The following is a 25,823-nucleotide window of genomic DNA, read 5'->3' as shown; positions in this document are numbered from 1 at the left end:
ATCCCTCTGGTCCTCCATGTGGGGCTGTCCCCAGCACTGGTGACCTTCCTGCGGTCATCACTGCTCTGCATGTTTGCCTCTAGTCCATGAACTCCAAGAGACTGATGAAGCATTTGACACCAAAGCAGCATTTCCAGTTTTGCTCCGGGAAACTTGCAGCAGCGTTGTGTCGGGCTCTTCAGATGGGATCCCTCTGCACGGGGATGTGCGTGGTGTGAGGGGGTGGCCTGGGAATCCAGAGCCTGGTGCTGTGCTTTCCTCTTGGTTGGGGTGAGCACGGTTCATCACCAGCCCTTTTTAAGCGCTTGGTGCTGTTGTGTCTTCGTGCGTTTCGCCGCAGAGCACCCTGGTGAGGCTGGGAGCTTTCATCAGCCTTGTTCTGCCATCGGGGCTTTGGCCCTGAGGAGCAGGAGGCAAAAAGTCAGGTCCCAGTTCAAAGGCAGGTGTTTAACTACAGAGGAGGATTTCCAGAGGCACTCCTGAAATGATTTCCACCATCTCCTGGAGAAGGCTGCTTAGCAGGTGGGTGGGAGAGACTTTGACCCGGTGCTGCACGGGAGCTCTGCTATGGGGATGGAGCAGCTCCAGACCTGCAGCCAGCCCGGTCCTGCGGCTGCTCCCCTGTGTGAACGCAGAGCTGGCTCCTGGGTGAGGCCGGTGTGCAGCAAGATATATTTACAAAACCCAAATGAAAGGACAGCTACTTCCTGGAGAAGGGACAATAACACCAGCTCCCCCAGCAAAAGCCAGGAGCTGCGGCAGGCAGAGGAGCACGTTGCCTGTGCAAGCAGATCTGAGCGGTGGCTGCAGCCTTTGTGCTGGGCGAGGTGCTGGGGCGGTGCTGAGGGTTGTCTGACGCTGCAGTTGCCCATGGGGCTCGCTGAGGTTTGTGTCTGGTGAGCTTGGCTGGGCCGGAGTAGGAGGGTAGGGAGGCAAGGTCTGGAAGATCCCCGCCAGCAGCAGCAGAGCCCAGTTTTTCTTGGCTTTGCCAACCTGCAAGCGTGGCAAGGTGTGTGCAGGGAGGTGAGGGCGCCCAGGAGAGGGGCTGATCCAGGCGAGCCAAAAGACGAGGTGCTGGTCACACAGGCTTTTTTTAACTCGGGTGTCTGGAGACCTCAGCACCTGGAGGCTGGTATGGCTTGAGGATGCTCGGTTTTCTCCAGCTCTTGCCAAGCTCAGGTAATAAAGGATACTCGCCATGTTTTACCTCGTTCATATCTTCAGACCGTGACAGCTGCAGCAGTGATGCTAACACTCACCTGCTGCACTGCAGCTGCTGCGGACCCCCTCTGCCTGTGCCATCGCCTCTCTGCTGCTGCTGAAGGGATGAGGAAGCGCATCGCTGGGCTCTGGACTCGCCTCTCCCGAGGGAGAGCAGGAGGCTCGTGCAAATCCTGTCGGATGCAACGCTGGGCAGAGCAGCCTTGAGTCTGACAACAAGCGGGTGCCAACCAAGGAGCTGTAGACAAATGACTTTGCTTAACAGAGAGCTCGGTGGCTGTTTCGGCGGGTGGCAGTGCCGGCGGTGGCTCTGCTGGCTCCGGCATCACAGATAACAGACTGTGCCACCCTACGCCCCACCTGGCATCCACCATGGGGCTGTTAATCCCGGCGGAGCCTGCGGGCTGCAGCCTGGCATCCGCAGGCTCAGCTCCCGTTGCCCTGAAGCTTTTTCCCCGCTCTTCCATCTCGGTAGGCGTAGGTGTCGTGACTTGCCGGCGAACACCTTTGGGAAGGGAGCAGGCCCACACCCCCGGGCACAAATCTCCGCTCTCGGTGCTCGCCCTCTGCCTCTGGAGAGCCTTTGTTGGTGCCCAACGCCCATGCAAAGCTTGGGAGTAGCTGGTGCCCGGACAAAGCGGGTGCTGGAGGGAGGCCAGGGCTGCTTGCACAAGAGCGGGAGGAGCTGACAAATGCTGGCTCCTCGTGGCATACGAGGGGCCGGTTTGCCAAGGGGGGGCACAGTGCGTGATGCCCCTTTGCAAGCTCCCCAAAACGCTCAGCTCAGGGGTGCCCTGTGGTGGGGAAAGGGCTGCAGGTCAGCGATGGAAACGGAAGGGCTGCAGGAAAAACAGCTGTCCTCAGGCAGGAGGGGACAACGAAGCGGGGTGGCTGTCTTGGAAACTGGGATTTGCTCAAGCTGGCGCTTGATGGTGATCCCAGCATCCAGCATCTGATGCCTGAGGGATTTGCTCTTGGTCTCAGACAGCAGGGCGCAGGAGTGCCGTCCTGCGGGAGGGCAATTTCTCAGGAGCGTGTTCCCACCTCACGCTGCTCTGTTGGAGGGGGCCGAGCTGAGGGTCCGGACTGTGGCCCATGGGCAGTGGTGGAAGGGATGCAGGATGCAACAGCTGGACCAGATGGGGAATGCCACTGAGGGATGCTTATGGGTCTTGGTTTGATTCTCCCCTCCACGAGACCCATAGAGGCCCCAGAGCCTCCTCTCTTCTCCCAAGCACCTGCAGCTGCTGTGGGTATGGGGGTGCCAATGCACCTCCCTGCTTATCTCCTCCACAGCCACTGCATGGGTGGCCGCAGCACGTGGGGGCAGCGGGGTGGGTGCCTCCCATCCCTCCCTCCTCCAAAAAGCAATGCCTCTGGCTCCAAAATTCTCCTGCTGGAGTTAGCGGGGGAGCTGCAAGGAGCGTTGAGCCAGTGCCCCCCAGGAGCAGGGAGGCGATGGTGGGTCAGGGCAGAGCCTGGGGCTGGTTGGCAGCTGCTGGCAGCTGCGGCGCAGGCAGGAGGAGCACCAAGGCAGCTGCCAAGGGCTCAGAGGCTCGCTTGCTAGGGCTTGTTCATGGCACGTACTCCTCAGGCTAAAACCCAGACCTTGGATCCCATTTCCTAGGAAAAATGCCGTGAAGAGGGTCTCTTTTTGTGTATTGTTTTTGTTTTTACTGCTTGCTGGAGGTTGGGGGATGGAGCTGCGTGGGGGGTGCTGCGGAAGCACTGAAAGGGGTAGAAAATGTTTGGCCGGACACTTGTGCCAAGGCACCTTGAGCTGTCGTATATCAAGTCAAAGGCTACCTAATCTTGCATTTTAATAGTCCTAGGTGAGTTTCCCCTGTTCTGGGACTGGGGAGCTTTAATGAACAGGTTGCTTTTACAGTACGAGGTCAAAAGAGGAGGGTCCCTTGAGCTTTTGTCCCAGGACACAGGTCACCCTCTGAAGGGAGGGCGGACTGCAGTGGGACCTGCTGTGCAAAATGTTAATAGAAGAGTCTCTTAAATAACTAGAAGACAACACGTTCACGAACAAGCCCTCCCTCTCTGGGCAGCACTTCTGAGTTAACAAGTTGGCAAGTGTTTTGCCAGCTGATCTCACAGGCCACCGGGTTTTGCTCGACTCTAACCAGCGTCTCCCAATGATGCTTTCCAGCTTTTAATGAGATCGGAGGTTACCCCAACCTGGAAGAGGCCTATTTAAAAGCCATACCATCCAAGATTGTTCCCAACACTACGTGCCACCTGCCCAGAGCGGATGCAATGCACCTCTTCCGAGACCCAGTCTCTGGAGATCTGCCCTGGACTGGGATGACTTTTGGGCTGTCTATCATGGCCACGTGGTACTGGTGCACCGACCAGGTAAATGTAAACAAGAATCCCCTGCCCCATGTAACACAGCGCTGCCTGGGGTCCAGGCACGCTCTACTACTGCTCTTGCCCTGGAAGTCCACCTTCATCGGTGCCTAGTGCTCCTTCTGGCTGGTGGTCTCGGGAGGCTTCTTTTTGGAGTCAGTAGAAGCACCTGGGGTTCCCGCAACCCTGTTCTTGAGGTGCTTGGACTGGGACAGTTTAGAGAGCGGGATGCCGAGGGGTGTCCTCATCTCCTCAGTTGTCTTCTGGCTTTCCGGCAGGGAGGTCAAGCGTTTGCTGGTTGCTCTGGGGTTGCTTGGTGAGAGGTGGCCGGGCTGTGTGGGCTTGCTGGGGCTGAATGCTTTGCTCTGCCAGTAGGGCTGGCTGCCTGCAATGGTCTTTTTGGGTTCGGCTCCATCCCCTCTGTATTTGGTGGCCCCGGGGGGTTTCTCGTGCGTTGGGGAGCAGGAAACCTCCTTGACTTGTTCTCTGCCTACGGGGTTCCGGGGTCGGTAGCGGTAGATGTGTGTCCCCTGTTTGTTAGAGAGCAGAGAAAGACATGAGCCATTGCTGTCGTAAAGGTGCTGCTGCCCTGCAAGGACACCCCTTCGCATGGCTGTGCCACAGACTTGGTCCTCATGGACAAATCCCTCTGCCACTTGGGGTACGCCCTTGCCCAAATCCTTCTGACACTGGTGACAGCTCAAAACTGCCTCAAGTCTTAACCGTCACTGCTCCTCCCATTTCTTGCTCTGGCAAGGCACTGTCCCGCACATCGCAGCATCTCAGCGGCTGCTGCCCAGGCAGCCCAACAGCTCAGTGTCCTGAGCCAGGTCACTGCTGCCTGGAGATCCAGGACCAAGGACACGAGCGGCATCTCAATGCCTTCTCTCCAGCAGCAGCCTGAACACCTGTCTAAATCATCTAAGTGCTCATTTCAGGCCCAAAGATCATTCAGTCATCCGGACCCAACCTGCGGGATTAGGTGGCCGCTGAGATCAGATGAAAGGAGGGAGGGTTGGGAGACGAGGTGGGATCAGGAAACAACAGTGAGCTGCAACACTACTGCGGGGGTGGCTCTGATTAGCTGGGTTGAGACACACGTTTGGGTCAGGTCTGAGCACCATTAATCTTAATTTTGGACTGGGTAAGGCCTTAATGCACGGCTGTGGTCACCAGATATTTATCTGCCTCCTTGGGTGTGTCTGCACCGCAATCTGGAGGTGTGATTGCACCCTGTGCAGATGTACCCGGGTGAGATTGGATCTGGCGAGCGCAGGTGCTGAGGGCAGGATGAGCTGGGGCTGGGAGGCTGCGGGGCTGGCTGCACCGACCTGCCCTGCCTCTGCCGCGTGCTGCCAGCACCACATCTCCACCATGCTGTGGGCATCGTCTTGGCGTTTAGTCATTTAATCCCGATGTCCTGATGACCTCTCTGGTCCTCGAGCAGACACCTGCTTTGACCGGGAGGGCTGCATTAAAGCAGTTTAGCTTAGGTAATGCTAGGTTCCTTAAAATCAGTGCTAAAGTCTGAGATGTCTTCAGGTGGGAAGGGGTAGGGGTGATTCAGCTCCTTTCTCTTCAAGGTCATCATGTGTCTGATGTGGTGCACATGGTGCCTGAGCTGGGTGGTGGGTCCTGTGGCTCCTGACATGTTCTAACTCTCAGGCAGAAGTTAAACCACAGCTTCCTTGAACATCCCACCCCTAGGAACTGGCACCTTGTCCTTCCTGCCCACCAGCGGCATAAGCCAGGGGGCTCAGGAGTGGCTGAATCCTGCCAGGTGCTGAGCAGTTCTTTGCAAGTCTTTGGGGAGAGTCTGAGCTCTTTTAAAGTCAGCGTTTCCTACGGATGTTGCCTATTTAAGGGAAATTGCCTTAAAGCCCAAAGGCTGGCTGCACGGTGGATGAACCGCTTGGCCAGAGCTTTGAGGTGGGATGGTTTGAGCAGTGTGAGTGGTGGAGCTGTGGTAGGAGCAGGCTGGGCTCGGTGTCCATTTCATTGTGGTCACTCTTTGGGGAGGAGATGGAATAGAAGGGGCAAGAGGGGAGAGGGTTTTGGTGGGGAATGGTTGACACTGGCGGGAGGACACCCTGCTGTGGGTGCGCTGGGCTTTTGTGGTGCTATGGCATCACACCAAGCGGTTGCTGGTCTGGAGAGAAACCCAGCCCGTGAGTTGGGTACACATCTACACCGCATTTGGGAGATGTGTTCGGGCCCTATGCCCAGTGGCTCCAGCATCTGGAGATGCTTGGGATGCAGTTTGGTAAGGAGAAAGCTGATGTGGAATACAAAATGTTGGTGGCTGCTCAGCTGTCCTGTCTGACTCTCCCACAGGTCATCGTCCAGCGGTCGCTCTCTGCAAAGAGCCTGGGTCACGCCAAGGCTGGCTCCATCTTGGCCAGCTACCTGAAGATGCTGCCCTTGTTCGTTATCATCATGCCGGGGATGATCAGCAGGGTCCTGTACCCAGGTGAGAGCCCCTCTGTGTGGATGTGGAGCTGGCAGGGTGGGTATTTTGCCTGTCTCTGAATGGGAGGGGGACTTGTCTGGAAACTTCTGCTCTGCACAGACCTGGGGGCTCTGCAGGAGGGAGAGGGACAGGAGAGGACCCGAGTGTCCCGGGCGTGCTCCTTGTGCCTGGTGTGCGTCAGCCAACGCTACTGTACACTATTAACCACGCAGCCAGGTGTGGGCAGGGTTGCGTGTGTTTAGGCAAGGCGATGCTCCAGGGGTAACTTGGGTGCTGTGTTCTCAGTGTGATGGAAAATGTGATGTTTGCCCTGCGTGAGCCTCCGCCTGTGGCTTGGGCTGCGCTGGGCTATGGGCCAGCGTGTGGGAACCGTGGACCCAGAATAAAAGTGTTTGGTGGGGGTTGATGGTGGTTCCTGTTGGATTCAAGGTTTCTAGAGAGTTAATCAAAGGTTGCTTATATTTGTTGGGTTTACACATGGGAGAAACTATTCTCTGTGCATTTGCATCAGCTGAGTGCTGGTTTTCCTAACCCTGACGGCGTGTTAATTATCTGCCTTTCATGAAAGGGCCAGAACAAGTTATTGCAGGAACACCAACATACCTGGCCACCCTGAGCAAGGTGGCACCCAGGACCTGGGTGACAGAGCATCAAAGGGCTCCGTGCTTCTCACCCTGCGCAGCTCTGCAGGGCATGAGGGGACATTTGATGTGCAAAGGATTAAAACCCTGCTTTGAGATCTGTGTCACTGGCTGGGAAGGGAGAAGCAAGTGGACTCTGGGCTAGTAAATTTAATTCCCTGTAAATACAGATTAGATGCTCAGCTGGGGTAACCTCAGGTGGCTTCAGTGATTTCAGCTGCTGATTTAGTGCTGGGGGTTTGAATGCCCCCAAAACAGCGGCTGGGGAGCCTTGAGAATGCTTCGTCGTGGTGCAACAGTCTGCAGCGCTTGGGTGGAAACAGGGGACTGACCCTGCAATCCCCCTGCCTGGACAGGGTGATGCCCCTGCTATGGCGGGGACGGTGGCACTCACCCCCTGCTCTAGCAGTGGGGACGGTGGCGTGCACCCTGTGGTCTGTCAGTGTGGTGCTGGCATGCTCCCCGTGGGGTGACAAGGTCTGGCGTCACTCGTGGATCAGCCACAAAGCTGCTGACTGCAGCGCTCGCCCACAGAGGCTGCTGTCCCTGTTCCTCTGCTGTCTTGCTCTGCCTAATTGTGTGTCCGAGTGCTTTTACTTTGATACTAATCGCTTTTGCAAGGAGCTAGAAAACAAGCCTGAGAAGGACACGCCTGCACGCACAGTCTTTTCCTGGCTGGGCATGATGCCACCGCTGACGGGCTGTGGGACAGAGCACAGCAGCTCCAGGCTCAGCTGTACAGCTGTGCCTGGAGCTGCTGGGCTCCATCCCATAGCCTGATGCCATGGGATAATCTTTAATTTCTCAAAATCTCCCCTTTACTAGCCATTCCCATTGCACTCCCAGACACCAATACGGACACCACCTTCCTGACCAAGAGCACCTCTTGGGTGACTCCTGCCATCGCCACGCGTAGGGCGTTATTCTCCCGCATAGGAAGCCTGATCTCAGCATCTAGGACGCGACACCAAAGCTAGGGATGATGCCACACCTTGGCTGAGCTGGCTGGGTCACCTCCAGGTTTGCAACCTTTGTAGGGTGGAGAAACAGGGAAGGTTATAGCAAAAAGTCCTACCTGCGTGGTACTGCTGGGGTAGGAGCTGTTGCCATCCAGAATGGTGCGGGGCAGCACACACCTTATCTCCACAGCGTTGCTCCTCCTCTTCGTCACGTCCTCCATGCGGACATGCTTCAGGGACGGGAGGCTCCCCAGGGGGCTGAGGAAGGTGCCCCGGCTGATGTGAGGGTCGCTGAGCTTCCTCTGCATGGGCAGGATCTCCCCATTGTGGGTGACATCTGAGTTGGTTCGTCGGAGTGGCCCATAGCGATCCCTCACCTCAAAGTACTCATCTGAGATGGAGGAGGCATTGGAGCGTCGGTAGCTGTGGTCAGCAGAGCTGCTGGAGTAGCTCTCCTGGTCACTGAGAGTGATGTACTCCTCTTCCTCCTCCTCCTCCTCTTCTCCCAGCCCATTGTGGGCACAGGGAGGCCCTTTGTCTTCCTGTGGCCCTGCCACTGGCTGGTCTGGCTGCAGATAGCAGGTGTCAATTGAAGTTCTGTTGGGGTTCTCCTCCGGTTCCTGCTTCACAGCTGTCTGGTCAGCTGGTGGTGGTTGTGTGTCACCCTCCAAGGCAACACCACTGTCACAGGGCGTAATGACTTTGGTCATAAGGATGCCAACAGGGACAGTCCTTGGCTTTGGAACTGGTGGCTTGATGTCTTCTGTTGTTTCCTCTGGTGGCTTCAAGCGGTGGCCCAATGGTGAAGCAGTAAATGTTCCTGCTTGCCTCATTGTCCAGCTGGTGCCTTCGACGGGGCTGGTAGCAGGGGCTGCAGGAGCTTCCATGGTGGTCTGTAGGGTCTGTCTTTGGCAGGGGGACACCAGAGGTGGCTCTTGGTCTGAGTTTTTCTTGGTCTCCATCTCCCTGTTCTTCAGCATCTGCCGGTGCTGGGCACTGGCCTGGGAGACATCACAGACTTTGATGCGGTTCATCTGCGAGAGCTTCACGTTCTTTATCTTGGGGTCAATAATGTTGATGTAACCCAAGACTTCGCTCCCGGGCTCAGGGTCGGGCTCAACCCAGGTGGGCAGATAGTCAAACATGTTGGCTTTCTCCAGATTCAGGAGGCCGGGGTGGATGAGCAGGGAGAGGTCTGCCATGTCGCCGTGCCTGTCGCCTCCCTGGCCCTCAGGCAGGGCTTTGCCTTTGTTGTCTGTCTTCTGGTTCTTGTCCTGGTTCTCGGATGAAGTCTTGCTGATCTGGTCGGCGCTCTTGGCCTTCACCAGGGCGTATTTAGGGTTTATCAGCTTCTTCACCACAGCGTTGGCAGGGGTCACTGGCACGACGGAGGGCAGCGTTACGGGCTCGGGCTCAGGCTCTTCACCCATGGAGATGGACTTGAGGCTCACCCCCTTGGACATGAGGTAGAGCTCCTGGAACTGCTTGTCAAATGCCTCCACCACTTGGCCTGAGAGGACTGTGATGACATTTCGGTCTGTCCTCGCCGCAGACCAGGTGAAACTGGAACAGAAACACATTGGGAACTCTCTGAGTGCTCACTGGTAAATAACACGCCTCTCCCCAGCCCTGGCTTTCGGCTTTCCCCGAGGGATTGATCGTGCTAGCAGGGACATGATCTCACTGTAAACATTAATAATAATGAGATCGAAGAAATAGCTCTCATTCCAAATTAGAATGAAGGGTTGAAGTCTTGAGCACCCTGGAACTTGAAGTAAAAGTAGAAGGTGTTTGCTGTTGGCCAGGTAGTTTTTTGCTTTACTGCTGGCCACTTTTCCTTTCTCAGTTTGGGCTCGTTAAGAAAAGCGACTCATAAACGGACGTAGTTTTTGTTGTGGCCAGAAAGTAGGAAATGTTTCAGTTCCATGTTTGTGAAACTTGTTCTTTAGAGCTGAAAAGCTTACCAAGACTGACTATCTCTACCAAAGTAAATTTTCATTTGGACAAATTGGAAAATACTTTGTACTGGGAATGTTTAACTGGAAAAGCTGAGGTCAATGTAAGAGCTAGGACTGGCTGCAACTGGGTGCTTTTGTCCTTCCTTGTGCTCATCACATCTATTGGCAGAAGCACTTGGTGTGTCCCACCACCTCCGAGAAGAAGGGAAGGGGTGTCCTAGACCTGGCTGTGGGGTGGTGGAGACCCCTTGGGTCCTACTCCAGATCTCAGGTGGAGCCTTGCAAAATCATCTCCTGGTTTAGGAGGAGGGGAGCATGCCTGGGACAGGGTCCTGGGGCCATGCTGGGCAGGACCAGGAGCTGGACCATGTGGGTCCATGTCGGCCCTTTGACCAACACCTCCATGGGGTGGGTAAGAGGAGACACCACTGATTACCTGTAGGATCCACACATGGCCCGGTCCCCGTCCACAAACATGAACTTCTGGGCCAAAGCCCCTTTGAACTTGGTGGCCGAGCGCGTGAAAAACTCTGTCCCCCCTGTGCTCCGGACTCGCAGGTTCTGCAAAGCAAAAGCACAAGGGTGAGCAGGCACAGGAGCGAAGAGCTGGTCTTCAGAGCATCATTCACCAGCATCGGTGCCCCCGTGGATGCTCCACAGCCCCTCAGAGGACTGGGGAACACTCTTCATGGCCAGCTCAGAGCTGGCCACAGCGATGGGAAGATAACTTGCCCGAGGTCACCCAGCAAGCCATGGACTTCAGGGATTTCCTGCTCTGCCCAGGTGTTGGGCAGTGTTTCCTACGTCCTGCACTCAGCGCTGCCTGCATCCATGGGCAAGCAGTGTGTGATAGCGCTGCCAAATGCTTTCCACCTCCTGCAATCTATGCAAATGCCGCCATGGGAGAGGTGATGCTTCACCTCCTCCCTGGCAGGAGACGTACAAGGGGCTTTAGGGGGAGGTGGTGACCCCAGGACAGCGCACGGGGACCCAATGGCAGTGGGCTTGTCCTCCACCGGGCTCCCTCCTTGCTGTGCTCCTAAACCTGAGCATCCAGCCCTGGTTGTAGGGGTGGCTGGGGAAAAAAAGACAGTGGGGCAACATCTTTTCACCCCTGGGAAACAAAACTGGAGGATGTGGGCCAAAAGGCAGCAGGTCCCTGCGGAGGTGGCTGGGGAGCGGCGTGTCCTCCCCCCAGGGAGACCAGGCAAGGAGGAGAGGCTCCAGCTCTGAGAAAATGGGTTTTGTCTTCAGTCTGGCTCATGCCTCCGTGCATCTCTGTGGAGGGCACGGGCACATTTTTCAGTGGAGATAGCATCTTTGACCGCAAATGGTCTCCCCTGGGTGGGGAGAAAATATTTTCTTGTGAAAGTACCTGCATTCCTCCTGTTCCTGCTGGGATGTTGGTAATGCTGTTGCTAAAGGCACTGTGTCGTCACTGGGTCATGCCCTCCATGGCTGGTTGTTTTGTGTTTGTTTGGTTTTTTGGTTATTTTTTGGTTTTGTTTTTTTTTTAAAAAAAAAGCACGAAAAGTATTTGTCTCCCTGGCCTCCAGCTTTCCTCATTTGCTTCCCTGGGGTCTCCCCTCTCCCTGCAGGCCATGCCCTGGTGCAGCCCTAAGGCTGGTCCCCACTCCTGCGTGCCTGGCAGGAGGGACGGTGATTCAGCACTGGTTTTAGCGCGATGCAAAAGCATTCCTGATCGGGTTTCCAGGGAAGTTTTACACACTGAATGGAGAAGTTTGGGTGGGGTTTCTTTTTGTGCATTTCATTTTACTTTTTTTCTAGCATTTGCCTTTTTGCCTGGTGTGGCTGGGGGGAAACTGGTGCTGAGCACCACAGTGGGCGGCACTGGGGGTGCTGGGAGGTGCTGGCAAGCAGGTTGGGGTGCCAATTCCCATCCCTGTCCTGTTGTCCCTACACATGAGGCTGCCAAGGGCGGTGGTGGGGTGCACACTGGCCTGCTGTCGAGTACCGCTTGCACCCAAGGCTGAGCCCCCTGCCCGTCGCCAGCCTGGGCACCCCCAGCAGCTCTGCCAGGGCTCTAATCTCCCCCACTTGGAGCTGAACCTTCGCACAAAGGCACGCAGCAGCCATGGGTTTTTCTCAGGTAACACCCAGGGGAACAAAGCTCCCTAGAAGCAAGATGCCAGTTACCTTTCCCTTCCTCCTTGCTCCTGGCGTATCGCTGCTGTTAAGTAAGATCTGTTTATTTAATCTCTCCCAAGACAAACGCGCAGCAAGCAAGCACCCAGCGGGCTGCCGAGCCCGGGACAGGGTGAATCACTCCCCAAGCACTTGCCATTGCTCAACGAAGCGACTGCCTTGCCCGAGCCAGCTTGCTAATTGCGAAGTGCAGAAGGCGCTGAGATAACGACGTAGGTTTTGTTAGCATCTCCTGGCTTACAAAGCAGCTCCCAGACACTGCCCTAGTTTCCTCACAGCCTCCTGCCCTGCTGCATCCCATGCCAGCAAATTGGCTGCAATATGCGGCAAATCCTAACTTCTAGGCATTTGCCGAGCTTTGCAGATGTTCTCCTGCTTTTCCAGTCCTGCCGCTGGGCTGCTCATGCATTAAAACACCGGTGTGCGTCAGCTCTGGCTTTTCTGGTCTCGGAGCCACAGCAGTCTGCAGCATACCAGACTCTCCGGGGAGTTTGGACTCAGCTGAGTCTGCTTTAATTTGTTGTGAGCACCAATTAAGCTGGGCTGGCGGGCTTGGTGGCTGGGCAAGGCATGCGGCTCGGGTGGCTGGTGCTTTCGGCTCCCTGGGGTGGGGGTCCCCGCGCCCCACTCTGTCCCAGCCCTGCCGCAGGCTGGTGTGAGGGTGTCGTGGCTCCTGCGTGTTCCTGCTCAGCTGGGGGTTTGCCCTCACTGTAAGCACATTTGGCGAGCTTGCCCAGGCACGGGCCTCCCTGCCGGCCATTTGGCAGCCAGCACACAGCTGGGTGACGTCAGGCGTGGAACCATCACTGTTCTGCCAAGCAACAGGCGAGGCTGAGCGACTCACAGCCGGCGGGGGAAGTACAGCTGCGAGAGGGGTGTCTGCAAGCCCCAGAGTGAAACTGCTGGGCTGCTCCGGTGTGTTTGCATCCGATGCCGCTGATGGGAGCATCTCGCCCAGCGGAGAGCCTGGGACTCTGTCCTGCAGCTGGAGCGAGGGTCCTTGCTCCTGTTGTTGCTCCTGTGGCTGATACACCCCCCCACCCTCTCCTCTGCCCCTTTGTTGTCTTCTGCCTTTGCACAAGCACCGTGCCAGGTGATTTTCTCTGCACCCCATCATGCACAGGGACATGTAAGGGCTTTGGGGCACTTTGGGCTGGCGATGGAGCCCCTGTGCTGCCAGGCATCCTCCGTGCTGTTCTATCTTCCCTTGTTTCAAGCAGGATTCGTGCACAGGAGCAATGTCACGTGCAGCTGCCAGCACCCCCGGGGCCAGGTGAATGCGGCATGTGCGGGCAAATCAGTCCCACGACTGCGCTGCCCGGTGTGGGCATCCTTGGCAGCTGCCGGGGCCGCGGGCAGCGTGGGTGCCTCCCTGCTCTGCTCCGAGCCCTGTGCTGGGGCGGAGGCTCCAGAAAAGGGGAAAATCAAGTTTTTTAATTCCTGCCTCTGACTTGCAGGAAAGCCCGAAAGGAAGAGAACTGGCCAGCGATTGCTCTTGCCAGTCCTGCCCCTGGGGCGGGAGCCAGCGTGGGGCTGGTGACAACGTGGATCCAACCCTGGCAGAGCATCTGCCTCGTGCCTTCCCTCTTCCTGGCTTGTTCACCAGAAGGAGCTGAGCACGTAGCTCTGCCCTGGGCTTTGCAGTGCCCTGCTTGACTCCTGCCTCACCCCGTGGGGCTGCAGCTCCCTGAATGCCCCCTGCCCCAAAGCTCTGGCTGGGTACCAGTAGCCCCCTGGGCTCTCCGCAGCCAGCTTTGCTGGGTGGAAATCCACGTCTGAGTCTCTCATCCGTTCCCCTCCATCCTGCTGCCTCTGGCTTTGGGCATCACTTTCAGCTTTGGCTATAGGAAAATGGACTAAACTCATCTAGCACTGCCCAAAGTTTGGGGGCTGCGATCCCCCCAAGGCAGGACTTGGTAGCCCTGTTTCTCAGGGAGAAGGGCTGGTAGATCTGGTCATCTCCCTGTGTGGAGGGGGTTACCCAGCCCCGGCCCTTCGGGCCAGCCTTACCTTCAGGTGTCCAGCGTGCATCTGGGCTCGCTCGCACATCTGAAGGAAGTGCTTCACGTTGGTTTCATCCAAAATGATGTAGACTCCCACTTTCCTCTTGAAGCCTGCGTCCAGGAGGTCCTTGAAGATGTCTACATCGGTGAACATGTCCATGACCACCGCAATGACCTGGAGAGGGGAGGAGAGACATGAGTCTTGGTAGCATGGCCCAGTGACAACCCCAAGATATAGCCAGCATTTGTTTTGCAGGAGCTTCTTTCTCTAGAAGGTCAGGATTTGGTGTGGGGGAGCCTGGGCTCCCCCCTTGGCTCTGGCCAGCCTGAGGGTGGAAAGCAGGAGCCCCCAGACCCATCCCTGTGCTGTCACTATGGGAGGTTTGGTTTCTGCTAGTGGCCTGTAACATATACATGTGAAAAATTGATTTATGAGGGTGAATCTAACTTTCATGCCTTTAACAAGCTCCGCAAATTTTAGAGTCCCGTTTTGGGCTGAGAAGTTTGGTGTCCCTTTGCTATTGGTGCTGCCCCTGGCCCCATGGCAGGGAGCACCAGGAGGGGAAACCTGCAGTGCAATGATGTGTCTGTCTGTCCGAGGGCACGTTGCATGGGGTGGCTGCTGTCTCTGGGGTTACCGTGCATGCTGTGATGAGAGAAGTGGTATAAAAAATAGCTGAAAGCGATGCTAAACTTGGTAGAAAGTACCCGGATACCTCTGAGGTGCATTCAGGAGCTAAAACGACTTTTAAAAAACAGGTCTGGGTGGGAGCTGACAAGGTTGCTTAAAAGCAGCCGGCAGTTTGCAGCTCCCAGCACCTGCGACCGCCTGCTGTTCCAAGTCCAGGCTGCTGCTAGCAGCGATGTGGCTGCGTTCAAAGTCAGCTCTCCACCGTGAGGCCGAAGCAGAGCACCGGGGGCAGGCAATGTTTCTGTCATCGGGGCTGCTGACATCTCTCTCTGTCTCGCTGCTTAGCCCTTGCATGGCTGGGAGCCTGGTGGGTGCCTGGGGTTCTGCTTCTTCCTGCCGGGCTGGTGAAAGCAGGGCAGAGCTGGGCTGACAGTGCCAGTGCTCTGTGCAGCGCCGGTAGGGTTTGGCACGTGGCAGTGTCACCATTCTTTGCAAGGCAGAGCTGCCTTGTACCCAGGGTGTTTGTTGCTGGGGCGAGTCCCACATGCAATAGGAAGATGCATCTGTGCTGCATCCAGCTGCCCTGGGGTTTTGCTGGGATGGCTGTCCCAGCATCAAAATTCACTCCATGCCCATGGATTTTGCCTTCCTGGGGATGGCATTGCCCATGACAGTGAGCAGCAGCGGTGCAGCACGGGACAGGTGCAGGCGAAGGGGCTGGAGGCAGCTGCTCGTAGCCCAGCTGAGCATCTCGCTGCAGCCCCTGGGGTAGCAATAGGGCAGCGCAGCCCCACAGCATGTCTGCCTCCCCTCATCCCACACGGGGTGGCAACAGCCATGCAGGAAAGTGGCTTGTCATCAGGGCACTGGTATGTCATCCATCATCCCATGCTTGGAAACCCATCGGTGCCCCCATCTCTGTGGCTGTCCCTGGAAGGTGCCCTGGGTCAGGGGGAGGTGGGTGCTCTTGGCCCATCGCCTTTCCAGGGGGGCTCTGCTGGCCACAGCATGTGGCCAAGCCCCGAGGACACCAGCATGGGAGTGTGCATGCCATGGGATTACACAGGGAGACCCTGGGGTGCTCCTCCCTCAGGAGGGAAGAGATCGGGATGGGGCCGGGCACTTGCACACTCAGGCACGTCCAGTCTGGGGTTCTCAAAGCACCAAGCTGCCTTTTAATTAGTTTTGTGCCACAGGAGGTGGAGAGCTCTAATTAAGAAGAGGATCATGCATTATGACACTGCTGGCTCTTCCTTTTCTGCAGGCGATGGGGTGAGGAGCAAGGCTGCGTGGGGAGCCCTAGCCTGTCTCTGATGCTGCCCTGACCTCCCCAACGCCAGGGGAGCATTTTGGAAGGTGCCAGTGAGCCATTTGAGAGGGGACAATACGTCTCTGCCACTCGATTTTAACTGAATTCCCATTTATCCTCACCTGAGGGCCTCTCAGCAGGCTTTGCCATGAAAGGATAAATCCTCACTCCCTTGTGCACCTGCTCCTGTGTTTTGCCCATTCTTGTTGTTCTGGTGGGGAAACTGAGGCAGAAAACCAGGTGCCAGCTTTGCATGGGCTGCTTGCCTCACCAGTGATGTGAAGCGGGACAGGTTCAAAGCTACTCTGGAAGCTCAGGGCTTGGCTTTTCCATTTACAGCAAGTAGCTGGTTTGGAGCTGTGCTGCCGCAAGTCCCGGGTGAGGGGTACCTGAGCTGGGATGGCGTCTCCGCAGCTCAAGGAGGTGGGTTTGGTGGCAGGTTGGCTCCTCGTGGCTCTGGTGGTGTCACTGTGCCTGTGCACCACGTTTTCTCCAGGAGAAGCTGAGGGCTTTTCAAATGGGGATGAGAATAGTACTGGCCTTCATTTGGGGAGGAAAAGAGCATTTTCCCACTGCGGTCCTGGCATTCCCTAGACCTTGGCTTGCTGCTATGGCTGTGCAGACAGGAAGGTGCTTTGCGGGGACGAGGGCAGGGCACGGTGATGTCCCCCATCCCAAGCACCGCTCAGGTGGGGCTGGCGAGCAGGCAGCACGCTGCGGGCAGTTGCCCAGGGTGGCTGGCTTGGGCATTGGGGAGGCAGCCCGGCTTTCACCCGCTTACCCACGTTTTCAACCCGATTCCTCCTGCTGGGCTGGTGCATCCTGTTGCCACTCAGCGCTTCTGCTTCTCTCCCCGCCGCGTCTTGCCTGCGGGACAGGCTTGGCCTCGGTTTGTCACCCGGATCTCATGCCAGTGTGCCAACGCGCTGCACTGGCACAGAATGGACCGGTGAAAGCAAGGACAGTGCTGGCAGCGCTCCCAGTGCGGTGACTGTCCAGGGACCGCAGGGGTGAAATCTGCTGCTGCCTGTGCTTCAACCTCGGCTGGGACCGGCTGCGTCTGTGCCAAACCCAGGTAGAGGGTTTAATCTGCAAAGGATGGAGGTCGATCTGCTCCGGAGAAGTGAAATCCTGTGTGCTACTTGTTTCCCAGCCTGGAGAATGGGAGTGCCTGGAGCAAACCGTGCTGCAGGGAGTGAATCTGGCGTCCTTGTCCCCATCACCTCTACCAGGGCAGCACTCAGTGCCCCATGTGCTCGGTGCCGGGGAGGTCCTTGGCAGAAGAAGAGATGCATCTCTTCCCAAAGCCCCTCTGCCACTGCATCATCCCAGCTTTGCTGTCCTTTTGCCATTCATCTGGAGGGTGTGGAGAAAACCAGCCCCAAATCTACAGCCAGATGCTCCCAGAGGCCAAGCAGGTGATGCTTTCCTTCCCAGGATCCCAGGAGCTGCCAAGATCTGCTGGACGCAGTGGATGTGCAGGTGCCGGGTCCCAACACCTCGAGGAGCAATGAGCATTGCAGCCCCTTGGACCCTGGGCAAATGGTATTGGGATCCCTCTGAACAGCTTTGATGAGCAGACAAACTGCAGGATCATGTTTTATAGAGGAAATTACAGCTCTTTATTAGCTCAGTCTGAATCATCAGATAATGACTTTTGGGGCGCACCACGTGGGCATCTAATAAATTAGTCAGGCACCAAGGCACAATTAGAGGAAGCGTGTTGGGATGAGGGAGAGGTGGGACAAGTAACATTAATAATTGCTCTCCCCTGACGACCCTTTCATCCAGGAACGGCAGAAGGTTTTGTAAACAGTAATTAATAGGGCCTCCCAACCTTTGCTGGAAGTTGCTCAAGGTAATTATATCACCACAATCCCAACCTGGAACCTCAAGTGCAGAGAAGAGGTCAGACTCACTGCTGTCTCTGGTGGCTTTGGCCAAGGTCGGTGTTTTCAGCCTGCTCTGGTTTCTGGTCAGATAGAGCCAAAATCTAGAGAAGAGGAGAGGACGGAGATCTTCCTCCCTACCCATCCTGTGAGCTTTGCAGCCCGAGGGGATCCGTGTCAAGGGAGAGACAGCCGTGCAATGGCTGGACCTGGTGAAGGTCTCCAGGGTGAAGCCCGGTGGTGCACCACATCCCTGACCACCTCTGTTCGTTGGCCACAAAGATGGGGATTTGGTGGGAAAGCAGGGACGTGGCTGCAGGATCCTGCCTCTCTTCTCTCCCTTTTATTCCCAGAAAGAGGAGGGGATCATTTGCATCCCCTGCTCTGGCTCGCCTGGGGCTGCCTCTCTGCAGAGCAAAGCAGAGGCTTCAAACTCAGCAGCGTTTGGCCTCGTTCCTGCAAGCAAGTAGGTTCATCTGCACCATCAAAGGGGCCTCACATCTCAGCTCCCAGCTTCCTCGCCCCAGCTCTGAGCTGCTGTGAGCCTGCCCAGCGTCAGCAGCGTTCACGTGGGCTCTGAACTCTCCTCGGCCAGGCTGCCTTTCAGGTGAACTTTGCTCTTCTGGCCACGAGACAGCAACCTGCACGGCGCTGTTTGGTGTTTGTCATCTTGAGAACATTTTGGACCAAGTGCCTTTGATAGTGGCTGGAGCAAGGGTCATCCTCTGGGGTGCCACGCTGAAGCTCTCCCAAGCCCACGCTCCTTCGCAGGCAGATGAAGAGCATGGCCATTGCCTGGTGGGATGGGACAGGGATCTCCACAGGATGACCCAAGGGATACTGCAGAAGGACAGGGCACATGGCCAGCCTACATGACATCTGAGGGGGTGGCAGCTGGACTGCTCCTCTGTCCACTCTTGGCTTCCTCAGCCAAACCCCTTCACCTCCGAGCTGCCCTGAAGACCTTAAGCCTTGGCTGAACTCTCTGGGTGCAGAGGAGGGTGCTTTAGCCCAGTGTCCCCACTTAGTGGCACCCACACCAGCCAGTCACCTGGGCTCAGCTGTGTGACAGCAGATTCAGCTGCAATAGCTATGGTCCTCATATACGGGGTGGGAGACCTCTGGAAGAGCCCCACTTGTCAGACCCCCTAACTCCTGCCACCCCCAGCCCCTGCAGACTGCAGGTTTGAAGCACACACCCATCTTTACATTTCCTGGGGTGTCCCAAGCTCCAAGCAGGCTCCTGCATGTCACCAGTGGTGTCACCACGTCTCATCCCACTGACAGGGACCACCTGGACTAGGAGGCAGAGCCCAGCCCTCCTCATGGGACATCAAGGTACCAGTGACAAGCACGGCAGCATCAGCTGTGGCTGTATCCCTGCAGCTTGGAGATGCTCCAAGGCGAGGTGGAGATGGTGCAGGCAGTAGGGCCGGGCAGCTGCCTGACTCAGCCCCTGGCTCTGCTGAGCAGGAGGAGGGAGGCAGGATGACTCAGGAGATACCATTTGCGTGGGGGCAGGTGGGAAGCGGTGAGTAGGCAAAGCCAGGCAGGAGCTGCAAGCCTGGGTCAGAGGCAGCTGGGAAAAACCCGAAGATGAGACATTATTTGTCGTGGGGGAGTTCTCCCATCCTCCATCCCATGGGATTTCAGCCTTCTCTTCCCTTTGCCCTCACTGCAAAGCCCTTTGGTCGGAAAATGTGACAGGTAAGGACAGGTCACCTCAACTTTTGCAAGGTGACAGTGGCCAGAGATGGCTCCTGCCTGCAGCCCCAGCACCCCGCATCAGCCGTCCACGTGAGCTGGCTGCCTCGGATGCATCGGGACATCAGTTCTGCTGCCTAAGCTGGGGCTCTTTGTGCTCAGACCCCCGTCCCTTTGGTCCTGGAGAGGCTCTGATGGCTGCATGCCCCAGGCTTCCCTCGCTCCTGCCAGGATCTGCGAACCCCAGCACTGTCTCTGGCCCCAGCACAGTGGTCTCTGGAGCCACATGGACCCACCGCATCCTAGCCTGTCTCCCTCTGCTCCATAGCCACCCTGGTAAGGATCTCCTCATTTTCCTGATGGAGCATCCCCAGGGTTGGGTCGTTTCTCCATTGGATCTGGATTTCTCAAGGGAGTGGACACACAGAGCTCAAAGGGCTTCAAATCACTGCGAGACTGACATGTACCAACCCTTCCCGTCCTTCCCAGCTGGGACTGGGTCACTGCAAAATACCAGCAACTGCTGGCCTTCAATGCATGTCATCCTTCTCCTCCTTCCCTGGCCCTCCTGCCCATGACACCAGCCTGACCCCATCGCTCACACAGCCCAACTCCCTTGCTTCTTGGTTTGATGCCACAAGGAGAGCAAGTCTCAGCCCAAATCCCCTTGGCACCTCCGCAGCCTTGTCCTGCCCATCATCTCATGGTTTTCCTCTTAAAGGCAGGATGAGGCCAGCTCAGAGCACCACAGCAATCTCAGGCCAAACTTGACCCTCGTATACGTCAGCACCAGCCGGTGGCTTTGGCTGCTTCGCCCCAGGGCTGAGTTTGGCGGCTCCGGTTCCTGCGTGTTGCCACATGCAGTCACACAGGGCTCTGGGAATAACGATCGTGGGCTGCCTGGGACCATGGGCTCGCAGCTGGGAAGCAGCTCAACTCATTTCTCTCCCTGTGATTTTCCCCACAGCCCCATAGGGACCCTGGGATTAATGATGCTGCCATACGGATCATGGGAAGGGTCGCGCTGCTCCCAGCGTGTCGTACCAAGTTGACGGCATATTCAGCAAAACCTGATCCCCAAACACTGAATGAACATGGAAAAAACTGAGCGCTCGACCCCGATGCCTTTGCAGGGGCAGAGCTCCCCACAGAAGAGGGATCGCCTGGCTGAGCAGGACCTTAGGATCTGTCCTCGGCAGGACAGAGCGGGGCTAATCCTGCCCTGTCCCGCAGCGCACCTCACCTTCTGAGCCTGGCAGATCATCTTCCGCACCACCTCCTTGATGTGTGCTTGCCCCTCGATGGGCGGCTGCATGTAGACGGTGGCGCGGGTGACGCCGCGGTAGGCAATGGTCTCGGGCCAGCCGAGGTCCAGCTGGGGGATGGAGCGGTCGGACCTCTGGGGCCAGTACTCCAGGGAGGGAGCCACGTCCTGCTCGTCCCCTTGGCTGTTGCGCTCGCCTTCGCTCTCCCCCGTGTTGCTGCCGTGGTGCGGGATGTACTCGGAGCCGGGGTCATACGTCTCCAGCGTGTCCAGGATCTTCTTTAGCTCCAGCTCTGAAAGGAAGTCCCTGATGTTCTCCTTCTTCAGGACCTCATAGAAGGCATCGGGGCCACGGGAAGCCAGTGCCTCCAGGGCCAGGCGTTGCTCCTCGCTGTAGAAGAACTCTGGTTTGGACTCACTGGACCTCCAGTTGACGTGACTGTCATCCAGGCACTGCACCTGGGAGAAAGCCATGGTGACCGCACGTGCCGGTCCTCTCTCCGAAGGGAGCTGTGTACCCCCAGCGAGCGCTGGATGTCGACAGTAAAGAAGGAATTAATTATTCCCCAGCCTTTAAATACGCGTTTTGCTTTACTTTGCCCTCCCCGGCTCGATGCACAGCTGGGGAAACACGCCGCTCCCTTCTCCGCCTGCTCCCGACACGCCGGAGCTCTTTGCCAGGGAGGAGGATTCTGTTTCTTGCTCGCTCCCAGCTCTGCGTGGCAAGAGGGCTCCAGGCAAGGGAAACCTGGAGCTTCCCACCGCCGGGGCAAATGTGCACCGCTGGGAGGGTCCTCTACCTCCGGGTCCACACTCTGCTCATCCTCCGCTCTTTCAACGTAACAACAATACTGGATAAAATAAGAAGTGGAAGACAAACGAACAAAACCCCAGCTTAATAAAGGGCAGAGAAAAGCAGGATTTCTCGGCCCAAACGCCGTCCCTGGTTATCGTTCCTGGAGAACTGGGTCAGCCGGTGGGTTTCGTGGCGGCGAATGTCTCCGTCAGCCTCCGGTGCATTGCCCTGGCTGGCAGGCGGGTTATCGTGGGCTCCTGCCAGCGCAGTGCTGGGGCCGGACAGGTAACAGCAAGAAGTGAAAAGAGGAAAAGCAAAAGAGTGATTCATCACTCCGCCCTGCCCCACCTGCAGTCACATGCTGCCTTCACACATTCCCAGCCCTGCCTGCACATTAACTCTTTCGGCTGATGCCATCCTCACACCTCTCCCCGGCCCCAGCATCCCCCTGGGACCATGTGGGAGGTCAGTGGGGGGCTGGGGAGGGGTTGGGTGTTTGTCTAAAAAAACACCCAAAAGTGGCTCCCCCCTGAAATCTCCCCCCTCCTGCTATGGCAGCTGGTAAGTCACTATTTTCCAGGAAAGCAGCTCTGCCTTGTGGTTAACCCCTCCTATGCCGAGTGCAAGGACCCCGTGCTGGTGCCGAGCTCGGAGCCCAGGTGAGTCCCGGGGGCAGCACTGGGTCAGAACTGCCGTGGGAATGGTTCAGAGCTGCACCAGGGGAGCTTCAGGCTGGACATGAGGAAGCATTTCTTTACTGAGAGGGTGGTCAAACCCTGGGACAGGCTTCCTGGAGAGGCGGTCGGTGCCCCAAGCCTGTCAGTGTTTAAGAAGCATCTGGACAACGCGCTTAATAGCATGCTTTAACTTCTGATCAGCCTTGATGTGGTCAGGTAGTTGGACTAGATGATCCTTGTAGGGCCCTTCCAACTGAAAATATTATATTCTGTTCTAAACACCCCTCTCCTTTGGCATGAGATTTGCAGCATGGACATGGTCACGTCGCTAGATCTTGCTATGGCAGACTGTTAATAACTGGGAGGTGGGCAAAAAACCCACCCTGCATTCCTCAGTTGGTGCTCACAAGCCAGAAACATGGAGCTTTTTGCTTGAAAGCTCAGATAAAAATGAGTTTCAAGAATCGGGGTCAGATTCTTGCACTGATGCAAAAAAGGTAAGTGCCAGGGGCTGCGTCTCGCTCCCTGGCGTTGGTGCAGCTCATCTGGATTTGCAGCTGTGTAAATGAGAGCCCCGCCTGAGTCAGGCTCCTGAGGCGAAGCCACCCGTTGGCCTGGGTGCTTGGCCATCAAAGCGCTGCTCTCGGTAGACACGGTGGCCATGCAGCGTCCTGGCCACCCCATCCCCAGCTGGGGCTCGCAGAGTGGCGAAGTGCCGAGCCCAGGGTGGGTTTAGAAGAAAAGCCGAGTCAGAAACATGCAGAAAGGGGAGAAACTCCAGGGAGTCTTTCTCCAGGCTAGGCTGTGATGAGGAGGGGCTGACACCCGCTCAGCTTTAAGTTGCAGTAATGGGCTGCTTTGGGGAGCCGTTGGCTTTTCTCCCCTTGCATTGGATTAAAGGGGTTTATGTGAGTGCACGGCAAAGGCTGGCAAAATCACCCCCCGCCCACCCCCCGGTGTGGAATTGTGCACTGGGCTGTGCTTAGCCCCGGTCTGTTGTGTGCGGGAGGTGGCAGTGAGGCGGGGATGCACACCGGGATATGGGGATGCGACAGCTGTGTGTTGGGATCAGAACATGAAGAGGAACGAAGCATTCGGCTCCTGCTGCCTATCAGTTCAGGAGGTGTTTGAGATGGAGCTGATGACTTTATGTAAAGGCTGCGCTGCCCCCGTGGTGGGATGTCACCTCCACATGGTGGCCTGGGCAGCGAGGGGTGCAGCAGAGACCGAGGGTGCTAGAGCCAAACCTGGGTATTTGGGGTGAGGTCCCAGCCCTGCTGAGCTGGCAGGGCCCCTTCCCCCCTGGCTGATGGGGTTGCACCTGGGACAGCAAATGTGACAGAGCCGAGCGCCCAGCCACCACCCACAGGGGAGCTCTGGCACCTCATCCCCCGTTGTTGTCCCCCTTGGGTGGCCCAGCCCCGGTAGGTTGGGAGATGCCCTGGATCAGGGCAGGCGCCTCCAGCGTGGGTGTGCATGGCGTGGCTGGAGCGTGCTGCGGTTGTACCCACCTCAGCCACCACTGACTGCCCTGGCTCCATTTTCATTGTGCAAGGAGATTTATGGTCTCTTTAGTGGGGTGTGTGTGCTCATGATTTATTACACAGCGGCATAAATGTGGCATCCCATCCATCGTGCGATGTGCTGGCTCCTACAGCTGCGCTGCTGGGCGGGGATTGGGACCACAGAGCCCACGCCTGGAGCATCGCCTGACCCTGGGTGGGGTGAAGATGCCGGGGTCACCTGTCCCCAGTCCCCTAGGATGGAGAACCCAGAAGTCTTCACCCCACGTGGGGAATTCAGCCCCTGGCTTGCATGAAGCCCGGTGCAGGGGAAAAGCCGGCAGGTCCTTTGTGATCCCCTGCCTGTCTGCAGGGACAGGTTGCTGTGGCTGAGCAGGTTGGTCCCTGCCATCACAGGTGTCCCCACTCGACCGCCACCAGCTGACCCAGCCGGACAGGCAGCACCTGGCGCAGACACAGCCCTGCTCCCACAGCCAGCACCAGGGCCGGCTCCTCCCGGCTGCAGATGGAAGCATTAATTACAAGCTCCTAATTAATTTCCCATCTCTAGCAGAGGGCCTAATGACAAAGCAAAGCAGCGGGGTAGGACGCTGGGTCCTGCTCCTGGCTCAGGGGCTCCGGCTGCCCTGCTGGGCTTGGCTCCTGCTTCCTGCATGCTCCCGGTCCCACTGAGGGGTTCAGTGACAGAGCTGAGCCCTGGAGTGGGTGTTTCAGCTGGGCTATAACGCCCAGACACTGCTTTGTCCTCTGAAGCATCTTCCACCTGCCTGCCGCCAGCCATTTGCATGCAGCCGCACACAACGTGGTGTTTTAGAGAGAGGGAAACTGAGGCACAGAGCGGTGATGGCAGCTTTACTCAGCTGCTGGAGGGCAGAGTCGCTGGAGCCCCAGTGCTGACTCTAACCCTGGGGAAAGACAGCCCAAGCTGGGCTTTTTTAGCGTCCTTGGGACGTGCTGAGCATTGCCTGTGGTTTGCTGCCTGCACCCTGTGCTGCATTCCCATCGCATCCCCATCGCAACCCGCGCTTTTTTACTGAAAGCCCCAATGTGTTCCCAGCTAGTGTTTGCCTTCCCCAGATGCTGCTGCTGGGGGGCTGAGGGCTGCACCCCACTTTGGCAGCAGCCACCATGCAGGGGGGCTGGGGTGACGGTCCCAGCTGCGTGCAGAGATCATCTGTGCTGCTCCCTGTGCTTCTCGCCAGGAGCATGCCGACCGGAGAGCCAGGCAGCCCATCCATATTTATGCCTGACATTAATTTCCATCCATTTCAATATTTGATGAGCATAACAATAAAAAAAAAGGGTTCAGCACTCGTTGAGACATAGAAGTAATTGGGCGTTGACGATCCTGGCCAGCTGCCACGCGCGTCCTGCGAAGCTGCTGGGTGCTGCCCATGCTGGGGTAATTGCTGCAACGGTGCATGAACCCGCCTGGCCCCGTGCGTGGGGAGGGCAGCGCCTGCCCGCCGGGCTCTGCCACCTCCGGCCAGAGCCCCAGGTCCTGGTGGGGCCCATCTCAGCTCTGGAGGTCCCCCCCCCCGGGGTGGCTGTCGCTGGCTTTAATGTGGAGAGGGCTCGGTGGGGGTAGGTGGGACTGGAGCTGGGCTGGGTGCAAGAGGGTGGTGCTGCTGGGCTGGATCCTGGCTGTGTTGAGGATGATGGAGGGGAACCAGGCTGGGGGGGAGGCAGAAGTGGATCTCCATGTGGGATGTGCTCCCTGTTCCTCCACCCAGTCCTCTGCCGAGGTCTGGACGTTGTGACCATAGCAAAGGGGCAATATCTGCCCCGGTGGAAGGGGCTGCCAGGGGAGGGAGGGGGTGCTGGGCTGGCCCCTGCCCCAGGAGGGGTCCTGACACTTCACCTGCCTTTGTCCCTTAGACACCGTGGCCTGCGTGGACCCTGAGGAGTGCACCCGCGTGTGCGGGACGGCCGTGGGCTGCTCCAACATCGCCTACCCCAAGCTGGTGGTGGAGCTGATGCCCAGCGGTAGGTGGGTGGGAAGGGGCGGCTCTGCCTCCACCAGGCTTTGCTGCAAATGTTTGTGTAACCTATGAAATGTGATGTGCTAAGTTTATATTATAAATACATGACGTGCAGCTCGTCGCAGCTTGGATGTCGGGGAGGGCGGGGGAGGGATGGGATGACCCCGTGGACGGTCTGGATGGGTTTGTGCCTGGGGTGGCCCATGCAGCCTCTCCAAGGGTGACTCTTGAAGTGAGGTCAGGGGATGTGGGTGACCCCGGGGCAGCGCAGG

At 57.4% G+C, this 25,823-nt stretch overlaps 2 protein-coding genes across 4 annotated transcripts in view; one reads left to right on the top strand and one right to left on the bottom strand.

Moving 5' to 3' along the window:
• SLC5A10 (solute carrier family 5 member 10) overlaps positions 1 to 25,823 on the top strand; it is a 40,795-nt gene that overhangs the window by 10,816 nt on the left and 4,156 nt on the right. For 2 of the 3 annotated variants that reach the window (XM_037387164.1, XM_037387163.1), the window contains 3 exons: positions 3,380 to 3,585; positions 5,914 to 6,049; positions 25,448 to 25,555. In XM_037387164.1, coding sequence (XP_037243061.1) covers positions 3,380 to 3,585; positions 5,914 to 6,049; positions 25,448 to 25,555 — 450 coding nt within the window. The remainder of the gene's footprint in view (positions 1 to 3,379; positions 3,586 to 5,913; positions 6,050 to 25,447; positions 25,556 to 25,823) is intronic. The other variant, XM_037387165.1, reaches the window with a different exon arrangement.
• FAM83G (family with sequence similarity 83 member G) lies at positions 3,611 to 21,205 on the bottom strand. Its single transcript, XM_037387162.1, has 5 exons — positions 20,553 to 21,205; positions 13,784 to 13,951; positions 10,044 to 10,168; positions 7,766 to 9,212; positions 3,611 to 4,109 (listed from the first exon to the last, which is right to left on the bottom strand). The coding sequence occupies exons 1-5, from the start codon at positions 21,045 to 21,047 to the stop codon at positions 3,690 to 3,692; spliced, it is 2,655 nt and encodes an 884-aa protein (XP_037243059.1). The 5' UTR covers positions 21,048 to 21,205; the 3' UTR covers positions 3,611 to 3,689.

The sequence above is a fragment of the Falco rusticolus genome, chromosome 4 (genome assembly GCF_015220075.1).
Source record: "Falco rusticolus isolate bFalRus1 chromosome 4, bFalRus1.pri, whole genome shotgun sequence".
In the NCBI taxonomy this organism is placed as follows: Eukaryota; Metazoa; Chordata; class Aves; order Falconiformes; family Falconidae; genus Falco; species Falco rusticolus.
Note: the sequence above shows the minus strand (reverse complement) of the source record. Positions and strands in the feature narration are given on the sequence as shown.

Coding starts and splice junctions, on each gene's coding strand:
- FAM83G (XM_037387162.1), bottom strand. CDS start 21,047: ATGGCTTTCTCCCAGGTGCAGTGCCTGGATGACAGTCACGTCAACTGG. Junction 9,213..10,043: donor GCCATGTGTGGATCCTACAG/GTAATCAGTGGT, acceptor TTTCTGTTCCAG/TTTCACCTGGTCTGCGGCGA. Junction 4,110..7,765: donor ACCCCAGCAGTACCACGCAG/GTAGGACTTTTT, acceptor TCTAACAAACAG/GGGACACACATCTACCGCTA.